The sequence below is a fragment of the Pygoscelis adeliae genome, unplaced genomic scaffold (assembly GCF_000699105.1).
Source record: "Pygoscelis adeliae isolate BGI_AS28 unplaced genomic scaffold, ASM69910v1 Scaffold4, whole genome shotgun sequence".
In the NCBI taxonomy this organism is placed as follows: Eukaryota; Metazoa; Chordata; class Aves; order Sphenisciformes; family Spheniscidae; genus Pygoscelis; species Pygoscelis adeliae.
In genome coordinates, this window is record NW_008824986.1 from 5,528,866 (window position 1) to 5,543,289 (window position 14,424).

At 37.0% G+C, this 14,424-nt stretch overlaps 1 protein-coding gene across 1 annotated transcript in view; it reads right to left on the minus strand.

Annotated features, from left to right (window-relative positions):
• Positions 1 to 14,424, minus strand: part of BICC1 (BicC family RNA binding protein 1) — a 76,550-nt gene that overhangs the window by 3,071 nt on the left and 59,055 nt on the right. The window contains exons 10-19 of the mRNA XM_009325845.1: positions 14,259 to 14,424; positions 12,626 to 12,784; positions 12,048 to 12,244; positions 11,608 to 11,749; positions 10,358 to 10,514; positions 8,784 to 8,949; positions 7,381 to 7,420; positions 6,550 to 6,704; positions 4,012 to 4,168; positions 1,281 to 1,441 (exon numbers count right to left, since the gene is read on the minus strand). The exon at positions 14,259 to 14,424 is cut by the window's right edge and continues 3 nt beyond it. Coding sequence (XP_009324120.1) covers positions 1,281 to 1,441; positions 4,012 to 4,168; positions 6,550 to 6,704; positions 7,381 to 7,420; positions 8,784 to 8,949; positions 10,358 to 10,514; positions 11,608 to 11,749; positions 12,048 to 12,244; positions 12,626 to 12,784; positions 14,259 to 14,424 — 1,500 coding nt within the window. The remainder of the gene's footprint in view (positions 1 to 1,280; positions 1,442 to 4,011; positions 4,169 to 6,549; positions 6,705 to 7,380; positions 7,421 to 8,783; positions 8,950 to 10,357; positions 10,515 to 11,607; positions 11,750 to 12,047; positions 12,245 to 12,625; positions 12,785 to 14,258) is intronic.

Below are 14,424 nucleotides of genomic sequence, written 5' to 3' on the forward strand. Positions count from 1 at the left end.
CCAGATCCAGCTGCCCCCGAGCTGAGACAGCAGCAATACACTTCAGTGGACTCAGGGTGATTCTGTGAGCACATATACATGAGTGACTTAGTGCACAGGAGAAGGTACAAATTTGCCTCATGTCTACCCTTGGACTAGTGTAGTACACACTTCAATGTGCCCCTGGTGTGCACAGTTTTCCTCTCGTAGAAGCAAATCTGAAGCTAAATATTGGCACAGCAAAGCAACTTGTGCAACATGAGTGGAAGGTCATCTTGGAGTTTGTTCTTCATGAACACATGCACGGTTCTCTTAATGACATGGCAATCTGCAAAAACCCACTTTGTGTGGTGTATTAGGAAAAAACATGCAGATGCAAATCCAAGACCAGCAACTGGTGCAGACCTCACTGCTGATAAAGCTGCGAAACAGACATATGGGTCCAGAACACAGGAATATGCCAAATCCAGCTGTGGTCCTTCCCCTGTACCACATAAGGTACTGACACAATCCACACGGACATCTGTTTTGCTCCCTAGTACCCCCAGTTCCAGCGGTGTGACACATACACCTTCCCACATACAACTACAGTGCTTTCAGGACAAGCTCAGGGGCTCTATGTCTAAGCCAATAAGTCTTGCAGCTGGGCTCACTATACTTTTGTGACACAGTTAAATATCTCACCAGAATAAACTATCTGCAGATAATCAAGTTGACTCTACCTAGATAGTATTCTACAGATATAAAATACTACCATTTGGACTAAACTGAGATTAGTTGGTGCGGAGGCAGAAAGCTCACAGAGATGACTGACCATATCTCCCTGTTGGGAGTGGATCAAAGGAAGTCAACTGGCACATAGGGGAAGAGGTGAGGGATGAATATATGTGACCCCAGCATCAGCCGAGACAAGACGTTACTACTGAATGCAGACTGGATTTCCATAACCTATGCATGAAGTTGACCAAAAGCTATTAAATTCTAGTTAGCATCCTAGTTTACAAGTAGGAGCCAAGGTTTAAATTTCCTTGAATGAAAAGAAAAAACCTACCCCCCCCCCCCAAAACCAACCCAAAACCCTAGTTTAATTCTTTGTTAAGTGTAAATCAAAGGTGCAGGACAAAATAGTACTCATGTACAGGCTGGCTATCTGGAAATTGAAAGACATATGATACAGCTTTGAAAGAACAGCTCACAAAAATCCTTCCACAAAGTGAGACTTCTTAGTGGTCAAGAGAGAGAACAACTACTGCTGGAAAACATGCTACAAACACAAAGGTGTCTTTCAAAGGAATACTAACCTCTTGCTGTTGGAATACATCTGTGTATTTGCCCAAACCAAGTTTGCTGAACAGCTCAGGCAGATCAGATCCCTTGAACAAACTGTTCAGGTTACAGCCATTGCTTCCTGTCAGCGAGGAAATGCAGTCCATGTAATTACTGCTACTGAGATAGTGTTCAGCTGAAAGGGAAGAAGTGCACTTTTTAATCACATCACAGAAGTGCACTATTTTCTGTTATATCAAAATTGTATTCAATTAGAGCATTAAATTAACAAAATATTTACATCTTTATTATTCAGCAAAAAAAGCCTCTCGGTGGTCTGAATGAACAGCATAAAGCAAATTTTTTGTTAATTAAGTTCCAGTGTTCGTTTTCTATAGAAAGAATAAAATCACATTATGTGAACTGTCACATGGATACAAGTCAGGAACTCATACAGGGGAAAGAGCTGTAAGATCCCGTTGCTTTTCTTCCTTCTAAGCCCTCTCCTCTTTTCTCCAGTGAATATTTTGGAAAACACCATTGCACGCAAATGCAACCAGCCCTTTTTGGTCCGGATGGGGAGTAAACCATGCTGGAGCAATTCCTGGTAAAGGAACTACCTAGTAGCCACGTGATTTGGCTATTATTTTTGTACAATACAGACAAAAAAATAAGTGCAATAGTTTTATAAGAGACTAAAACTGGAAATTCACTCCCCACACAATTCTAAAATCACATTCCTAAAAGGTGTATCTTTAAAAAAAGTTTACAGGGTGAGGTTCTTAAAAAACCCAAAAAACCTGATTTAGCAGTGCAATTCCTTTCCTCTGTGCGTGCATGCTGGTAGTGTGTAATCACGTAGTTCGTAATTATTTTTTCTCATACTGTGTAAGAAAACAATAGCTCCCAGGGAGTGCATCAGGCATTTGTGTAAATGGGGCCATCGTGAGTCCTCCCTCGTCACAGACACAGGAAAGAATAGCAGTGAATGCATAAGAGGCCTGCAGGAGGTAAAGGATACTTTCCCAGGTGAGTAAAATTAAGATTGCCCCTGAGATTTATGCTATGGCCTCCACTATAAAATTCCAATAGGATGTGAAAACCACCATTTTTCACAACTGGCTATGCTACATTTCTTGTTTTCTGGGCACAGACTAGTTAGAAGCATTTGAGATTGGATTTACAGAGTTTGGAGGATTTCTATCAACCTCAGCTCCATTTTGGAAAAGAGTTTTAAGATACAGTAAACCATTCAATGTTGAAAATGTGAACATTGAGTTTGAGAAATGAAGCAATAACTAAGTTGATTTTTAGACTTTAAAAGGTGATGCCTCAATTTCTTCACTATCAGAGTAAGATAACATTAAAAATACCCAAACAGAAATTCATGATCCTACACTCAGGGCAGATGATGCAAGGCCACATACATATTGAAAACTGAATATTAAGAAATATTTCTTACTGGTGCAGTCAGGAAGCATTATCTTAAAAACAAAGAAGAAATTCAACACTACTATGCAATTGTGTCAATGAAGACTTACATTTTAGTACTCTGGCACCTATACATTAAGGTAAATACATTTGTTCAGCCAACTCATAACTATTTCTTTTGTCCCTCCTCCACACATTTCATTCTCTGAGAAAGCTACAGCTGCTATAGAACAGTTTCCCCCACCGTCAATGTATTCACATTTCTAATTTTCTTCTAATGCATATGTAAATAAATTTTTAATCCTTATTTATTTTGATTAACCTAGAACTTCCATTTTTGTCCAATTAACTTGGAAACATCAATGGCTTGATTTAAAAGATAAACTTTTCATCTCTCTTGTTCTGTGAGTACTTAGAATATGGTACGCAGCCATTCACAGCTGAACTAGTGTGCTTTTTAAAATAAATAATTCCAAGTATACCAACCATGAATATTTTCTCTAACTGACGCTATCCTTTCTTGGAATGCCCTACTTTTACATCTGTGTACTTTGCAGTTAATCTGGGATTTAGGTTTTATTCAACTTTATAAGAAAAATGCAACAAAAAAATAAAAACAGCCAGAGCAGTTATTTCCCCATAATGCAGTTAGTTAGTACGGACCAGTATTCTCTACCTCCATTTTTCACTCTTTCAGAAAGGCATATATTAAGTTATTTAAAAAAAATGAAATTAAGTTTCAAAGAGTTCAACTGAAGTAAAATTTTAATTTGTGAGTTTTAAACATTGTTTAATAAGTAATTACAAAATTTACAGCCTGTATCCACAGAAACCAGTGTTTAAAATCATGTGCTAGGTCATGCCAAACATATGGACAGTCTTATTTTATCACCATAAAGAGAATCACGCTTTAAAATTCAGGATCAGCACAGATTATGACTTCTCCACCAGCGAGCACATAGCCCAAATAAAGACCTGGCAGCTGTTGTTGCATCGATAACAGAGCAGAACAATAGTAGTCTAGAAATAATCTTTTATATAGGTCTGTTTTCAGTACACCCTGAAAAACCCCTTCCAAGACAGCAAAGAGCTTTCAGCAAGAATGTCTTTCATTTAAAAAATTTCCTTAGAAGTTTTCCTTTATATCATGTTGTATATCATGTTACACAATCTTGCATATGCTTTCACTTTTCAATTTGTAAAATACATTTACTTTACAGGTGCCGGTAATTTAAATCCCTAGTGATGTCAAGAAACATTTATATTAAAATAAATATTCATTGATATCAACATGATTTTTTTTTAAAAAAATTCAGATCTTAAGAAATTATTAACCTGATTTATTTTGTTTCCGTTTGGGGCTGCCAATTGAGGAGACAAATTCATTATGAGCTGTGGGTCCAAGCCCATTACGGTCTCTCCAGTTATCAGATTCACTGCCACTTCCCAGGTGCTCCCGACTGTTGGACCGTGAGAGAGACATTGAGGAACCCTGCAAATCAAAAAGAGAAAATTTGGGCAGAAAACAGAAGTTTCATTGTGACTCAGATGTTTTCTTTGAAGCAGCTCAGTTTAAAAAAACAGCTTTTAAGGCTTGCAAACATTCTTTTGGCAGTTGATCAATAGTCAAATAATTGCAAACCGGACACAAAAACAGCAGGTGTGCTTAAAACATATGCAGTTTACAGATTTTAAGCAGAAGTTATTTAAAGACCATGCTTCAAAATAAACTGCTCAGTATTTCCCAGTTTGTTTCCAAAACGTTCCACGGTATCAAATTCCCACACAAATTCTAGACAAAGCAGTCTATCAACTATATCCCTTCACACGGAAGAGAACATAACAGAACATCTATCTGAAGATAAGTGGATCAAGTACACAACACTTGACAACAATATGGTATATAATACAACAACAACAATTCTGCAATGGTTTGTGAATTTGCAGGGTTTTTTTTTAAATAGATTTTCATATTCCTGTAAAGTACTAATTATCAACTCTCACCACTGTAGGTCAGAACGTTCCAAAATAAGGGAACGGTATTCCCTGAAAGCAGCAGTTAACTGTGGAATTGGGTGGGGATGTACTCAAAAAGAGATGGACATTATTGATACCACACACACTTACATGAACTAAAAATTGTGGAACTAAAAGAACAATTTAATTCTATACATGTGCATCAAATTCCAGTTGAAAAGCATAACTTAGGAGGCAGCAATCTTTTCTACTACTCAGGAAAATTGACACCACTGAAGAAAAAAGGCAAAAGCTCCTTGTCATGGGCAAAATCAGGAAGGTGTGAGCTGTGGTTAGTATGACTCAAGAAATGAAGAAAGGCAGAAATTGACTTCAAGTCTTACAGAAAAGCAAGAAAAGACAGGGCCTCTACATTATGTTAGATCATAGCGACGTCTAAGAGTTGTGAAGTAACAAAAGATGTCATCCAATGTTTCTTGAAAACTCGATGCACAGTAAAATACCACAGTGAAGATGAAGTATGTTTGGTGAGCTTATTTTACAAATTAACTTCCTAGACATTAGACTATAATGCCACTACTATGTCTGTTCAGACTTCAGCGCATGACTGTCAAAGGTGCATATGTACGGAGGAAGTGTGGCGGTACTGCCTCTAATAACCAATGATGTTGAAGACTGCTAAATAGAGGAAGGATAAAAGGAATCCAAGTTTTTTAGCTTCCCCAGATGTTTCCACAATAGCTCATACCAAACAATGGAAACAGGAGTCCTAACATGCTATCATTTCACTGGAAAGAGCTAAGCCTGTGGTTTGCACATGGGCAGACTCCAAGTGACTAAGATACAGTGTTTTTGGTTAGAATTACATGTCTGCTTAGAGACTTTTAGGAGTGCATCAGGGTTTGGGAGAAAACCCCACCTCAGCTCAATCAGTATAGAAAAGTATGTAAAAAAAAAAAATCACCAACTTTGGTTTGTAGCTTTTCCTCTCCCCCTAGTTACTACTGCAAGCTCATTACATCTATCCAAACCTATTACATGCAGTTGAATGACACAAAAAGTTCACGTCAAGTGGGGAACACCAAGGCACATTTTTACCATGGTTGAATATTTCTTTTGCATTAAAAGATAGGTATATCCTAGAGAAAAGCTGTATGATGTCCCAGTCCTGAAATCACATAGCATTTACATTTTATGTAAATAGGACAGAAATAAGGAAAAAGGTGTCTCTATGGAAGTTGGAAAAGATTACAGCAAGGCAACACACTAAAAAGCAACTTCAGAACGCCTCTGAAAAGAAAGGAACACAAATTCCCTGCAAGATTCCCATGGTGAGACTGAAGAGGCTTGCTGGACCCTATGGCTGCCTTCTCCCTGGGAAATTTCTGGGCCCAGTGAGTAGCGCAAAAAGAGCAAGATCTTCCAGTTCTACAGCTTTGTCATCAGAAGATAAGATGAGCTGCAGCCATTTCTTGTTCTAACATTCTGCTCCACCATGCAGTGATTCACATTATATAGTTTATCTGTTACATACACATTGTTTCAATTAGGTTACAAAATTTCTACCACTTGCCTATAACTATTGAGACATTTGGTCCCATAAGTTGTTTTAAGTTTCTTTAAACAAATATATTTTCAGGAGCGGACTTCTATAAAGCTAGAGTAAGATTCATAAAGCAGGTATAGTTTTGTGTGTTGGGCTGAATGTATTCCATATGTCTTAATATTTACGTAAGAAACATTTTTCACAGTAAAAAATATTTAGAACCCTAAAAGGAAAGCTAAAAAGCTTATATGCAAAACTTCTTTTTACAAAAGTTATAGACATTACTCAAGAGGAACAACTGTATCATTCACTAGAAATAAGATTTCCATTACAGTATAGTTTTTTTGTACCTCATACGTAGTTGTCATAGATGGCTTGTACGATACATGATTCGCTCTTCTTAGTTCCTTGATAGTTTCTGCAGGCATAGATTTAGAGAACCCCAAACCACTCCACGTATTTGTTGGAGTTCTCACTTCCGTTACAACTGGCTTCTTTAACATAGCTGAAAAAATACAGAGACAAATTAGTAAATCTCAACCTTAGTAAAGGTACTGAGATGATAACCCTGAAGTCGTGTATGCTAATAGACTTCAACCCACCAAATGGTAAACCCTAAACACCTCCACTTGCTGCACAGCTTGAATCCTACCCTCCCTTAAGGCAATTAACTCTGTCAGAAGACAGATAAACCCCATAGGGCTGCAATGAAGCCAAAAGAATTGTATCTCTTTCAAAAAGGAGGGTTTCTGGTTTTCTTATGGTGTGGGGGTATTTGGTTTATTTTTAACAGGGTCAAAGATATGGTTAAGTCCCTTATCAATTTTGTAACATAATTTATCCCTGAAATAAGGAGCAACTTTGCCAATATGACAAACGTCTTAAAGTTTAATTTGCATCCAAATAAAATCAAGTATTACAGCTGTGAGGTCTCTGAAAACAATGTGGATCGTTTGCATATGGATATACTCACACAGAGCATCTCCCATCTGTGAGTTGTTTATACTGTATTTTATACTATGTTGGTATTAAGAAATTTTTGGAACATGAAAAATAATATACAAATGTTTCACTATCAGCTTTAAATCTGATTAAAAATGAAATTACAAAACTGAAGCTTCAGAAAATTCTTTCAGCCATGTACTAACAAACTTTTCAGAAGTCACTGTTTATCCACATACCTTTGGTTGCTAGTAGCTTCTTCTGTTCATAGTCAAATGCCTAGAAATTAAACATGCAGAAGATATCTTAATTGCCATTCTAACCAAACGTCATTCCAGTACTCAGCTCTTTGTAAAAACAAAGGTTTTTAAAGTGGCCAGTGAATACGTCCAGGAGAAACCTGAAGTACTGCACAATAATTTGTCAGTAGTCCAGTTAGAGCCTTAGTTAAAGTGTTCACTCAAACATAGATAACAAAGATTTTAAATAACTATCTGATATCCACGTGAGTGAGGCTGCAGCACTATTTACAAACTGTTTAGGTAGAATTTTTAATTTTTTTTTTAATAAGACTTTTTCCAAGCATAGTTTCTCTTACTTTATCATCTGTTCTTAGCATTTAAAACATTCCTCAACAGTACAAAAAAAGATAATATATATCTTAGACAGCAAATCTAGCCACCACAGTTATTTTTAATAATCTTTCAAGTTTAGTTCTTCTCCATACGCTCATCTTCTGAAAGGAAAAGAACCTAAATTTTGAGAGAATTAAAAAAACCCTGTATTTGCACTACCTATGACAACGGAAGATTTTAAGTTTAAAAACCCCTGGTTGAATAAGTTACACTTCTTTGAATTACAGATTATCAAGTCTAAACATACACATAAAACTACAAAAAAGCAGCATTTGGCCTGAAGCGTTAAATTCACTACTTGAAATAACTAGAGCTCTGATAAGGAAAAGGGCTGTAAAACACTAAGCTTAATCTTGTTCCACTATGCCATGCAGTCTAGTTATGCCCACACTGATAGATCTACACTGAGAACTACTCTCTTACGACAGCTTGACAAACAGTCAAAGGGGTCTCTCTCTTCGGGGAGATTTGCAATAACATGGCAGTACTTTATAGTATAGTAGTAGGCTGTAGTTAACCGAATAGGAACAGTACAAGAAAAAAAGGAGTATATGTACAGATCCGTATTTGTAAAGCAAAACCAGTGTAGTTACTCCAGTAAATCCCCCTGTATATAAACCTGAAGCTATAGAAAAAAATTGTGCTGACACTGCTTATGAAAAGTTGTAAAATGTCTTTTGTATATATAATTCTCTTTTCTCAAAGCAACGATGTAAGATTTTTTTTACACACAAATGATGCTTGTGAGACTAATATAGCCATGCAATTTATTCTGTACTTAAATTTTTCGTATTCAGCAGAAGCATAAGGGCTTTTTTGTCTTCAAGACTTAGTTGACAACCCACTCTCTAGTTGAAAGAGTTAACGACTTCACTGGGAAGTGCGTTTACTGAAATGGTAATGGCACGTCAGTCTGCTGGTCAGTGGTCATCCTGGCATTCCATGGTAATTTCACTTTGCAGTTATCAAGTTTTGCACTAGATTTGGGTTTCTTCAGGGAAACATACCTGCATATTTACATACGACGGCTGCGGAGCTAGACGTGCTCTTTCAGAGTTCTGCTGCGCAGCTGCTGCTCGCTCTGCTGCCCGTTCACTTCCAGGAGCCTTTTTATCAGCCATGGGACTTTCAGAAGCACTTAACTCTGCTTCTGAGAGCAGCCTCTCTGTGGTACTGCAGGAGCAAAGTCAGTATTAACTCCAGTCTTCTTTTTTACAAGCAGTGAACATTCAATGCAATTTTGATAATTGAGCTTTACCCTGAGGAGTTTGGCAGCCAAATTCAAGAAACGCCAGTACACAAACATCTCAGTGATTTTAGCAATATTTCCAAAGTCTCAGCTTCCCTTTACCTGTTTCTCTGTCAGTGAAACAAAGCACACATTGCTGCTTCCTATATTACCAAGTATGAGGCATAGTTTATAGATTCAGATTTGAGCTGTCTGGTATCTGGAATTATCACATGCAATCCCTACACAGCGTGACTTCATACCTTTTAGCCTTGCTCAGCCAGCAGGTCTAACAGATTGATAGTAGTAGGATAAAGAGACATGCATAATGGGGACTAAGAAAGTTAACATCGGTCCTACTTGCTTTTAAAGCTTCAGTAATTGCAGTCCTACATGCCAAAGCGCCTCTTAATGTAATCTTTTCTTTCTAAAAATCAGCCACATTTTATGCCTACTCTAGAAGAGCATAAACTCTTACTTCAAAGCAAAGTGACCATGTTTTAGATGCTGTAGACTACCCCAGAAAAATGCCCTAAGGAAACTGTGAACACTATATCCTCAACAAAAAGAACAAGACATACAAACAACTGTGGCATACGAACAACTGAGTCTGGTTAAGCAGGAATCCTTGGATTTCTAAACTCTGAGAGCAGAATTAATGAAATACATATTATAGCTTTAACAGTGTATATAAATCAGGTAGGAGAAAATATGCATCTCAAAAGAGTGATGATAAACAGTTCCCAAAAGGAACAGTGAAAACACTACTTAAAGTAGATTGGCTAAAACATTGCATTAAGCACAAAACCTGTGTTGCCAAGACATATTATGACTCAAAAGAGCCTTTCCTACTGCTGGCTCATTAAAAAACCCAAACAAACAAAAAATCATTGAGACAAGTGTTTGAGAACATGCTGTTATGCCGTGAATATTTTTTTTCTAAGAGCACAGCCTCAAGTACACACAAAAGGAAAAAGGCTGTCAGTTAGAAATTGTTCTCAAAGCAATCAATGAAAAAAAAAAAGGGAAGTGCAACAAATGTATCCTTTAGAAATAGGTAATGAAAGTTACTCTGAAAAAAAATCCCCACTCTTTTGTGGGAGAGGCAAGGCATTTTTTTTTTTTTTCAAACCAAAGAAAAATACTTAGGATGTGCAAAAAGCATTCAAAGTTTGCAATTATCAGACAAACCGGGGAAGTATATTAATGCCCAATGCGATGAAAAATCAAGGCCAATTTAAATCAGCTCTTTGAGTATCTTATGACTGAACCACACCTTCTACCTACAAAAACATGTGAAGTATTTTTGCATGGCAAAAGTTCCATTAATCTGTATTTGCACATTTAACTTACTGTAAATGAGAGTTTTTGGTGCCTTGCAGTAATTCAACCGTTTGTCTCTTAGAACAGGCCTGTTTGGAAGAGCTCATCATCTGCTTCAGATCACTGGTATTTGCTGAATGGGATGGACTTCTTGGCATGCCCACTTCTACAAAAGCATCATTGCAACCTACAAGACCAATGAAGAGAATAGCTAAACAAAACCCTCTTATGTTCTAGTGAAGTTACTGAAGGAATGACAACTATAGAACAAAACCTGCTCTTCCTCCTTACAGAATTATTCTAGTCTTCAGGGATAATAACTTGGTCAGAAATGTAAGTTCAAATGCACAAAAAAAGGTGTTAGTATTCACATATATAGTAGACACACTAAGTATTTTCTTTAAAAAAAAATATTTTAAGTGATATTAGTTAATATTAAATCTGAAGACTGACAATCAAAAGTGACTAAGTATTTCAAACCAATTTGATTTTATATCCAGTTTTAATAAGCTTTGCCAGGTGCTTAGATAACTTTTGCTGAAATAAAAGCTCCCCTCTTAATGTTCAGGTATCTTAAATATTTGTAAAAACACATGCTAATCACCTTAATTGGGCAATGTACCTTTTATTCGAATCAGCATTTCAAACGACCACAACCCTTAATAAAAGAGCATCTCCTTGTTGATCAGTATTTGCAAGGGAAACAAGGCCTTTACACATATTTGCTCAAGTTTGAAGTGGAACTGGCTTTCCCTCCCTCCAAGAATGACAGGAACAGTTCATTAGTTCCTTTAGCTCCTAAAAGGCAGTATAACTGAAATATTGTCATAAAACATGCAAATAAATTCTGTTTGCCAGTGTCATCTAGGTTTGATCGACACATAATTTTATTCAATAACCTTCTCAAAGGCATTAATTCTTTCCTTTCATTAAAAAAATACAACGTCATTTAAACCAGCAGAGATTGTTTTAAGCAATGAAGTTAAGCTGCTGTAAAACATACTCATTTTCATAGCTTATTTCCCTCTGCTCTTAGGGAATAAATAAAATGTTACAAGCGCATTTATGTTGACTTAAGGTGTTTCTATCAACAGTACAGCTCAGATACTACAACTTCTATTTACTTTCTTTGAAAACAAATGGGGGACATCCAGCAATATTTTCCTTCAACATGGCTGCAAAACCAATGCACAGGCAATATATTTACATTTTTGTTTCATGAACTGTACATAGACTGCACAAACACTACCAGACAAAAGAATAAAATATCAGAATTTTACCTTCTGCACTATTTGACTTGGCAGCTACTTGTTCTGAGGCACCATGAGTACTTGTTTGTCTTACCGGATCACCGTGGTTTGTGCTCAACACATTTTCTCCTAGCGATGTGGCAGACAGTGCAGCATACTTGATATTTGAGGTCTGAAATGATTGTCAAAAATCACTAAAGTGATTGTTATGCTTAAGGAAATGTTGAAATAATTTCCCTTTTCTATCTGTGCAGGAGAACAAGAAATTAATTCCTGATATAGGAGAACAATATGCTTGAATGTTCCATTTTTCAATCTTTAAGTCATATTTTGAAAACACCACTGTTCAATTTCTAAAATTAGTAGCTTTAAGAATCTACTAATGTAGCTAGTTTTCTCTTTCAGCTCTTCTTAGTAGAGGTTTATTACAAACAGAGCTGGTTCTCCAGAGAAAATATCATATCACCTACCTTTACATGACCATTTAAAGAAGGTGAGCCTTTTTTACTCTCTGATTGCATGCCATTCACATGGACTTCAACAGGAGTCAAGCCTGGTGGTGGAGATGGAGTGTTCTGACTGTAACTAGGTACTCCAGACAACAGAATACTAGTTAAAGTTGCTTGGGCAGTAGACGGTATCATTAAATGGGGAATAGCAGAAAAACCTGTAACAAAATTCGGTTATGTTCTGATTAAATTTCTCATTTAACTTTCTCAAGTACTATAGTGCTTTATATAAATCTCTACGTGGCTTTGATACATAACTAAACAAGTTTCCATTAGAATTGCATGCCAAAACCATAATGCTTTATCCAACCATTACTTTGTAGGTTAACATAGTTTCCTATATAAAACAGATCAAAACATTGCATGTGACAGCATGTCATAAGCTTATATTACAGATTTGGATACTTATCGATCTGTGTTAAGATAAACTTAAGAAATTATTAAGACTCTAAAGAATGAATGATTCTGGACTTTTCAATAGTCATTCTAACAACTTACTGTTGCACAATTAATTTAATTTACATTTAACTTCTACCAACCTGTGGCATTCGCGTTAGCAAGAGATGTTGCCCATAACGTGGGACTAGGCGTGCCTGAACTTGGACTCTGTAAGGGACTCACAGAGCTATTAAGGGCATTCAGCAGGGAGTTTGGAGCAGTTGAGGTGTTGACTGACAGGGCTGTTGGACCTAAAAGGCCTGCAAAAAATGATACAAGTGAATATTTAGTTAAGACTTTCAGAAAAACATTTTTACAAGAGTACCAATTAAACAAAAACCCACTAAATTGCACCAGCATGTATTTTACAAACAAATTTTAACATTAAACCTGCTGTTAATTTTGTGCAGAGAACACATTAAGAACAAGCATTCTTAAACTGGGAATCATATATTCAAGAAGAATTGCAGCATCTCATGTCCTTCTACTGGACTCTAACTATTGTCAGAACAACGAGTCTGCACTGGCTGCTTCTCAGCCCCACCATCCCTCTGTATCCCCTTCATTGCTTCTGTCAGTTTGTTTCAAAGAAGCATCACTTAGAGAACAAGAAAGCAACTGCACTGCACAACCTTACTTTCATTTCAGACAATAACCTTTTTCTCAGAAGCTCATATGAAAGAACCACTGCTTCCACACTAAGAACTGTTCAATTCCTTTTTGCATCTTCAATACTGACTGCAAATTATCCCCCAAATGCATTGCTTATTCCCAAAGCATTCTCTCAAACCAGCTCTTCGTGTAAGAGCATTCACAAGGCAGTTCAGCACTATACTCTAAAGAGGTAAAGACACAACCCCAAAGTGCAGGCATGACAAGAACGGTAACAAAAGCAGCATTAAAAAAAAAAAAAAATCACAGTCAAATGGCACAAACACTTGCCCCCGTGTGACCCCCAAGAAAGCATCTGACATGGAACTACACAGCACTCCTGGATGGCAGGTCGCAAGGGAGCATGGTGGTTACATGAGAACTCCAAGTTTCAAGAACCAGTGTCAAGATTTGTCACCAAATTCTTCTGGGACTGCTTGGTTTTCTACACAGTTCTGATAATAGGGTATTTGCAGAACTTGAAAATAAAAAGGTAATTCCAGTCTGGACTATGCGCTTCTACAAGATTACATTAAGATAGAAAGCTTACACATTCCTATCCTAAATTTCATACTGATAAGTAAGGTCTAAACTAGTAGCACGTGCATCCCTCAATCACAGTGCGATACAGCCAGAACTGAAATGTGGTGTTAGCTATGTTAACTTTCACAGTACTGTTGACCGAGGTTTAAGTACCTACTCAAATTCAGGACAACCTGAGACATCGCAATATTACCAAAGAAGAAGTTTCATTTGAAAGAGATTCTTCTGAAAGTTGTAAAAGCAATGTCCTACTTCACCTGTATTTCCCCCCCTTTCACTTCCAACCGAGTGGTTTGTGAGCTTCCGGGGGATTTTCTACAGAGATGAGTCACACGGCTGATTGTGAAAGCCTTGGAGGAAGTTTTACAACAACAAGCCCTTGAAAGGCCAGATGCTTTTGGAATTCTCTAATGCTTTAACACGATTCCTTATGCAAAATACACATCTGGTCCTTTTTTCTAGTACAAGTGAATTAAGTTTCAAACAAATATGTATCCATAGAAAAAATATAAAGATATATATATAGAATAGAATGCATACCAAGCCCAGTGAGTCCTAGTCCTGCTGAGGACAAGATATCCAAACCAGGACAAGACAGACCAACAGGGCATGAGACAGAGGGATTTGATGCTACGGTAACTCCACTACTTTCAAGTCCCAAGAGACATTTCCGTGCCTCATACATATTTAAGGCATTTCGTTCAAC